The sequence below is a fragment of the Sorghum bicolor genome, chromosome 3, assembly GCF_000003195.3.
Source record: "Sorghum bicolor cultivar BTx623 chromosome 3, Sorghum_bicolor_NCBIv3, whole genome shotgun sequence".
NCBI classification, from domain to species: domain Eukaryota; kingdom Viridiplantae; phylum Streptophyta; class Magnoliopsida; order Poales; family Poaceae; genus Sorghum; species Sorghum bicolor.
The window spans coordinates 13,086,945-13,095,019 of record NC_012872.2 but is presented as its reverse complement, the minus strand read 5'-3'; the positions used below and the strand labels follow the sequence as shown (position 1 = coordinate 13,095,019).

General features: G+C 40.1%; 1 protein-coding gene across 2 annotated transcripts; it reads right to left on the bottom strand.

Moving 5' to 3' along the window:
* LOC8078134 lies at positions 1,075-5,256 on the bottom strand. Of its 2 annotated transcripts, none has more exons than XM_021455502.1 (8): positions 4,920-5,256; positions 4,774-4,836; positions 4,521-4,682; positions 4,255-4,437; positions 4,031-4,179; positions 3,223-3,391; positions 2,972-3,101; positions 1,075-1,531 (listed from the first exon to the last, which is right to left on the bottom strand). In XM_021455502.1, the coding sequence occupies exons 1-8, from the start codon at positions 5,142-5,144 to the stop codon at positions 1,335-1,337; spliced, it is 1,278 nt and encodes a 425-aa protein (XP_021311177.1). In that variant the 5' UTR covers positions 5,145-5,256; the 3' UTR covers positions 1,075-1,334. The 2 variants fall into 2 exon arrangements, with proteins under 2 accessions (XP_021311177.1, XP_002455483.1); XM_002455438.2 differs by having other exon boundaries at positions 4,031-4,161.

Sequence of the window (8,075 nt, the reverse complement as noted above, 5' to 3'; positions counted from 1 at the left end):
AATAATTTGCATAATAGAATACAAATAATAGTTGCATGTCAGTGGACAGTAGATAATTAAAATTTGTTGAAGCATGATGTTTTGTTTAATATTTAAAAGCTACATAGACTATGTTAATTTTTTGTCAAGCATGCAACCCAAATGGGATACAAATCAAGGTGAAACCAGCAGAAATTTGCCCCTTTCAATAAAGTAATAACCGCAGCTAAGCCATAAACACTGGCCAGAAGCTGGAAATGATGGGGGGCTTAAACAGTTCTAGGCCCACTACTCCTACCATAACCTCCTGGTGTGATATTAGGTTAAAGCAAGTACACGGTGTCTAGCCAAATTATCTAATTAATAAGAAAGGTACGGCCCAGCACAAATGTTTGCATGTGCTGCTTTCTTTTCATCCTCGCATCATAGAAAAAGGACCTCAGATACGCATGAGTCAGTTTCAGGCTTTATGTTCCTATTTTGAGACTGATAATATACAAATGAAAATGCTTTATAATAGCTTAAAGAAGATTTCTTAATTTCGAAGCCCCATAGACTCACCAATTAAATAGATTATTCATGCTTCTGGATTTATGATTGCTGACCTCTCCCATATGGAGAAAGACTGGTCTGGAAAAGGCCAGCATCATCATGAAGATAGAATAGATCTCAGACCAATCACTTCTGTTGTCAATACTTAATAAGATCCACCTGCAGATGATCCATCCATTCTTCTCCCTTCTCCATCACCATTCAGGTAGCAATGATAAGAACGACTCACTGTTCAACAAAGATGGTTGATTTTTATAGGAAGTCACCTTTATGAAAGGATGAACTTAGAACCTGCCACATTACAAATCAACACCACAAAGAGTGATACATTTCAGTGATTCCTAAAAAGCCCTATATCGTTTACACAAAATTCTCCTGTGATGTGTTCTTCAATTTTTTCCGACAGATGCCATATACAAATATGAACCACATGTTCAGTGTACAGAAAATAAACAAATTTGTAGACAGCGTGATAAAAGAGCTGTATGCAAGCATATAAAGTAAAATATGCCTGTAACTAAATGATATGCATCAAACAGTATATGAACTAAGTTATTAGGGTATTGAAACCACCGTTTAAAAGAAGTAGGAGGTGAACTATTGAGGCTCACTAGGTTTTCAAAAAAAAATATTGAGGCTCAATGAAACAGCAGGCATCATTGCACTCTTGTCAGGAATATATCTGCAACAGAATTGCCCTTTTATAAGGATGTTGTCACAAGAAACATAACACACACTGATGGGACCAGATGATTTGACTACATCACACTATGTACAGGTCAAATAAGTGAAAAATGGAGCGTTTAGATGGGCTCCAGTCTAATTCTTGACATGTTATGGCTCAATGATTCAACCACTTCATCAGGTGATTCCTTGTTGGAAGGTGCCATTGGTTCTTGAACATGAATATGTGGAATGTCATCCTGCAATTCTGCTTCAAGCTTGTTGAACTCTTCCTCAATATCTCCTTCACCATCTAACGACTGGAGAGGTACTGATTCTGCAAATAACCCAGTCAGAATGTCACAGAAAAAAAAAACTATGTTGAAAGTTCGTTACTCCTTTTTAGAGGTGTGTGTAAACCAAAGGCTTACATAGACATGGGGCATATAAGTATTACTGTATTAGCCAAAAACAGCGCAACCTCGATCTAGACTGACACTAACACAACTATTTCTAATTTTCTATAACTAGTCCAATCATACATGTGAAGTTTGCAGCAGACCAAGGGTAGTTCCAACTAGGCAACTGAGAACATGATCATTTATCTTGCAAGTTTACAGGCCAGAAACAATTCATGTCTATATCGTCTATACAGTAGCGTGCATGCAGATAACAAAAAGGAAAGGAAAAAGGCCACATGATGAATAATAGTGATCACATCATTTAACAATACTACCTCTAAAACATATTAGTTCTCCAAAACAAATAAAATGATAGGTCTGAACCATCTGCACTGGTCAGCTTGGTGACTAGTTTGTTGGACTTATGTTGGCCGAGGCCAAGTTGGATATGGGCAGAATTGGGCAAGGCCAAGGTTTTAACTAGGCTGAGCTTATATTGGTCTCATGTAATTTACCAAATTCGTTTAGATTGGCTGGAAAAACAAAACAAAACTTTACCAATTTTATGCCCAGTGTCAAAATCATACCATTGTATTTACCTAAATAGAGGGAGCTCTGTATGCAAGTTACACTTCCTTAAGCTTGTTAGATAAAAGGGTAATGTTCGTTTTATAATCTCGAACTTGCACATTAGTCCAAATTTCAATCCTCAGGCTACGAAACTAGGCATTGGACACCCTCAAACCGTTGAAACTGGACAAATTTGGTCCTCTACTTCTCTACTTGGTTTCAAAGGTGGTTTTCCATTTTCTAAAAATAATAAAGAGCCAGTTTAATCTCTAAAAATAATAAAGAGCCAGTTTAATCTCTAAAAATTCATAAGTAATTTATCTTAATTTGGAAAAATGTGAAACCAGATTTTTTTTCTAAAAATGTCATCTATCTTTTGATGCCCTTTTTAGAGTTTTTTTAATCTTATTTGTTCATGTTCTTAGTGTTTTATTACGAGAAGGAAAAAAATAGGAACAAAATAAATAAGTTCTAAAGAAATCTAAATAGATTCACCAACAGATATACAATATTTTTAGAAAAAAAATGTACTAGTTTCATATTTACTTGATTTAAAATAAATAATTTATGATTTTTTAAGATTAAACCAGCTTTTTATTATTTTTAGAAAATAGAAAACCACCATTGACACCAGCTAGATGACTAAATTTGACCATTTCAATAGTTGGAGGGCATTCGGTATCCGATTTCGTAGTTCATGGTTAAAAATCATACTGCCGTGCAAGTTGGAGGTTAGAAAATGGACTTCACCCTAGATAAAACCCTTAGCTATAGAATTCCTAGTAAAAGAAGCACAAACAACTTACCAAGGGCAGCTTCAACTTCTCTTTGTGCAGCAACAAGCTCATCAACCTCCTTCATGTGGATGCTAACCTCATCTATGCTGACATTGTTGTCCTTCATTGCCAAGATACCAATTTGTATTGCCTCATAGACCTAGTATCATGTACAGACTACAGAATTAATTATGCTACAAAGATGTCATGTTTGTGATATCTATATATACATAATGTAACTACTCATCATACAATTTATAAATTTGTAAGAAATATCACACCTTCTTATTTGATTCAGCACTAGCAATTAGACTGATGACTTCTTCAATCCTTTCCAACAACTGTGTGCATCTGCTCCGGCTTTGTGAGAATAATTTAGACTGCCTCACATAACGATAAGCAGCCTGTTTATCTCCGGATTTGAAGGATGCCAATGCCCTTCTCCTTGAACTATCACAAAATAATTCTTTACAAATCAGAACAATTTTAGCTAGAAAATCCACTATGACCATACTATGTTCATGGAGTTCAGCCCATAGCACACAACCTTATTCAGTTTAAGATTTAACCTAGACCTCCTTATTGCTATATTAACATACCGATAATTGCGTGACATAATTTTTAACACTGGACAACATCTAGCAGCCAAATGTAGGAATCTGAGAGCCTAAAAAAATTTTGATATCACAAATATAAAAGCAAGAAGGGAAGCAGCAGTATCAGAAAGGCATGAGGAAGTGATGGAGAATCCAATAGCATGAAGTTGTCAAATCTGGTAGCAGGAAGCAATGGACTGGGTAGCCCCTTCCCAATTCATAAGGACATATACGGAAAATCATAATAGCCTATTCACTATTTACTTGCTGTGCTATTGATGTGTTGAAAGTAGATGGATCACGCCCGGGCAACCAGAAATATTCTTGTGTGCACCTCTATGTACAAAACTGGCAAAAGAAGGTCATCTGCTGGGATGTGTACTCTTCAGGAGTTTGCATTCTAGAGAAGACACACGCAAGGCTGTCCTTTTGAAAGTTGAAATACATGACAGCTACATTTAAACTGCAGAGACCAAATTGTGAAAATACTTACATCTCCCATCGGCGATCAAGCACATCAAGCTGTCCTTGCAACTTCTCTTCTGTCCATACTAAGTGCAAGGTGTCGTGGTCAAGTTTGGATACAGCAGGAACTTGTGAAGCAGTGAGTGCAAACTTGACACCCTGCAGGCATGAATGCAACTGAACAAAACGCAGCATGGTAGCGGGCACTTGCTTCAGCAGAATCACAGAATGCACTAGAAAAAGGGAGCATACCTCAATAGGTTCTTGTTTCCTGCCTGAAAGGTACCTAGCTTTCCCAGATTGCGTCAAAAAACACAATGCGACATGAGCATCCTCCCGGTCAACAAAGAAGCTATTGAATTTGCTAATCGTAACAACACATGTCGATGTCCAATGAGAGTCGCCCAATTGCCTAGCAATATCAGCAGCCCGTTCCTGCAATCAACTAGCAGTGAAACAAATAAGAATTCCTGCATTCTACCAAGCAAAGAGCCTTGGGTGCAGCATTTTTCACGTACCTCAACCAACAATTTGAACACGAGGATGTCCTCCTGCGAAACCGTCCTCCTGGAGCCGATGGTCATCAGGCTCACCCTCCTGACCAGCTGGTGCAGGCTCCCTGAGGATGGATCGATCAGCTCGGATTTCAGCAGTATGTCCCCATCCGCACGCATCTCTTCCTGAAAAAATGCCCAAAAATTCAAAAATCAGTTTCCATGACCTACCGCAGCAACAAGAGAACCCGAGACAGTCGTGGGACGACGGGCAGACCAGAACTTGCGGCAAGCAGAGCGGCGTGAGCCCCCCGGGGCGCGCGAACCAAGCGCTCGTCACCTGCAGTTTGTCCGCGCCGCCTCGTCAGAACATTCAGAAGAGAGGAAGGGAGCTCAGGTGGGGGCAGTGGGCGGGACGCCTACGAGGTGGGCAGGGGCGGAGCAGACGCGGAGTCTCCGAGCGACACGGAGGAGAAGGTCCTTCCAGAAGAGGACCGTGGGCTGCGGCCAGTCGCTGCGCTGCCCCGTGAAAGCCTTGAACCTGGCGCGGAGGTCGGCGCTGTCCGGGTCTTCCCACCAGGCAACGGCGCCCACCTCCGCCCGCACCGCCGCCTCCCATCCCTCCCCGGCCCCCTCGCCGGAAGCCATAGTAATCGAGAGGCGAGACGGTGCTGCGGCCGTCGGTCCCCGGAGCCGGAAGCGATACGAATTGCGGAAGCGGGGCTTGGAGACCGGCGCCGAGGGGGGGGGGGGGGGGGGGACACGGAGGAGAAGCAGGAATGGGGGAAATTTTGCTGGGCCTCGGTTTTGTGACCGTTGTTCCAAGTCGTAAGGCCTGAGTGCCTGACCAGTTATCAAAGGAATCCGTCCGTTATCAAAAAGGCCTTTTTCTGGCCCAGTTTCGACAAGGCCTTGAGGCCCATAAATTCTAACAAGGACATCACAACCCAAGGGTTTCCGAGGGCCGCTCCGAGCCCATAGCAGCAGTTCACTCGCTTCGGTTGATTTCGAGGGCTCCCGGGCCAGACGTACGTGTGGTCGTCATCCCAAAGCAAAGCACGGCACTAATTGCGGCTTTACTGCTGCTGCTGTAGTAGTATTAGGCTTCGCAAAAAATTTTGTTTTTTTTTTCTCTACCGTAGCACTTTCGTATTTTTTAACAAACATTGTCCAATCACGGAGTAACTAGGCTCAAAAGATTCATCTCATAAATTACAGATAAACTGTGCAATTAGTTTTTATTTTTATCTATATTTAATACTTTGACAAAGATTCGATATGACGAAAAATTTTGAAAATTTTTGCGAACTAAACAAGGCCTTAGTGCAGCGGACTTGAGCCGTCGCTGTCTAGATGGAGCGATGATGCATGGGCGACGTCCCGCGGACGGCACTGACCGCAGCAGCCAAGAAGGTAGCGTCTCGGAACGATGACAGACACATTCGCAAAAATTTTCAAGATTCCCCGTCACATCGAATCTTTGGTCGCATGCATGGAGTATTAAATATAGACGAAAATAAAAACTAACTGCACAGTTTACTTGTAATTTGTGAGATGAATCTTTTGAGTCTAGTTACTCCGTGATTGGACAATGTTTGTCAAATAAAAACGAAATGCTACAGTAGCCAAAAACAAAAAATTTTGCCAACTAAACAAGGCCACAGTGAATGCCCAACGAACTCGGCTCGTTATTACGCCCATAACTGCAGTGTGCGTGCACCACGCTGTACTACCTAACAATGAAGAATCTTCCTTCCTAGTTGTTTAGGCTTTATTTAGTTCCAAAAAGTTTCTAGATTCTCTATCATATCGAATCTTGCGGCACATGCATAGAGCACTAAATATAGATTAAAAATAACTAAAGCATAGTTTGCCTATAATTTAGAAAACGTATCTTTTGAGCTTAGTTAGTCAATAATTAGACAATAGTTATCAAATACAAACGAAAATACTATACAGTACCCAAAACTAAAAAATTTCACCAACTGAACAAGGCCTTAGTTCACCTTTAAAACCAAAAACTTTTTAAGATTCCTTATGACATCGAATCTTACGACACATGCATAAAACATTAAATATAAATAAAAATAATAAATAATTACACAGTTTACCTATAATTTATGAGACGAATCTTTTAAATTTAGTTAGTATATGATTAGACAATAATTACTAAATACAAATTTGTGCTACAGCATCAAAATCTAAAAAAATAGATCTAAACAAAGCCTTGGTTTCTTAATGAACAACGAGAATCTCAGGCACTTCTAATGTCTCTGCAGCAACTTTTTAAAGACTGGAACCGCAGGTCCGCAAGTCGACCAGCACTGCAAGGGTAATCATCATGATATCGGACAGCGGCGAAGCTATGTATTGATTAGAGATGCCTAAAAATTATAAAAATAATGATTAGATTTAAAAAATTACTATATATGTATCTCTCATTAAAGATATTTATGCATCTAAAACCTAAGTGCATCCCTCTAATTCATTTTAGCTTCGCCACGGAAATCAGATATATTGTACCGCACACATCTTTCTCGGCATCACTGCCGGCAATAACCCGCGCTAGCTACGCGCTGCCATTGACCCGCGCGCCCAAGCTCTCTTGCCAGTTGCCGTGCACCACCTATCGATCGAGCACCGCCACACCGGCGACGTTCCGTTGTCGAAGGGCACTCACAATGCAAGACTCTATCACAGAGTCCAAGACACTTAATTACATATTATTTATGGTATTTTGCTGATGTGGTAGCATATTTATTGAAGAAAGAGGTAGAAAAAATAAGACTCTAAGTCTTATTTAGACTCTAAGTCCACATTATTCGAGGTAATAAATAACTTTAGACTCTGGTTTTTTGGTTTTCAGGGTGAACTAAACAAGACCCTGGTCGGGCCGCTGATTCTGAACGCACACACACAACAAGTGTTAAGGCTGTCTGCAAACAGGAGACTCATTTAGGCCTTGTTTAGTTCCTAAAATTTTTCAAGATTCCCCGTCACATCGAATCTTGCGGCACATGCATGAAGCATTAAATATAGACGAAAACAAAAACTAATTACGCAGTTTACCTGTAAATCGCGAGACGAATCTTTTGATCCTAGTTAGTCTATGATTGGATAATATTTGCCACAAACAAACGAAAGTGCTACAGTAGCGAAATCCAAAAATTTTCCCAAACTAAACAAGGCCTTAGAAACTCAAACTTAAAATGAGTCTACCTCCAACAGAGTACCCATACAGAAGATCCATTTTTGGTATCTGGAGAGGCATAATCCAAATTTGGGTATCCTCTCTCCTCAAGACCCATTTGCAGAGAGTGTTGTCTTTTAGGTTTTGTTGTTGGAGAAGACTAAACCTGTAGCGCTACCCAAAAGACAAATGAGTCTTATATTTTAGGTGACGATTGTTGGAGATATTCTTACGTCCGTCGTCCAGCGTCACATGTCACATGTGAGAGAAATAACCGTGATACACTAACTAATTACACGATTTAGTTAAAAATTATGAGATGAATCTTTTAAACTTAATTAATATTAATTTTATTAAATAAAATAAAAATACTACAGTAATTTTTCGGA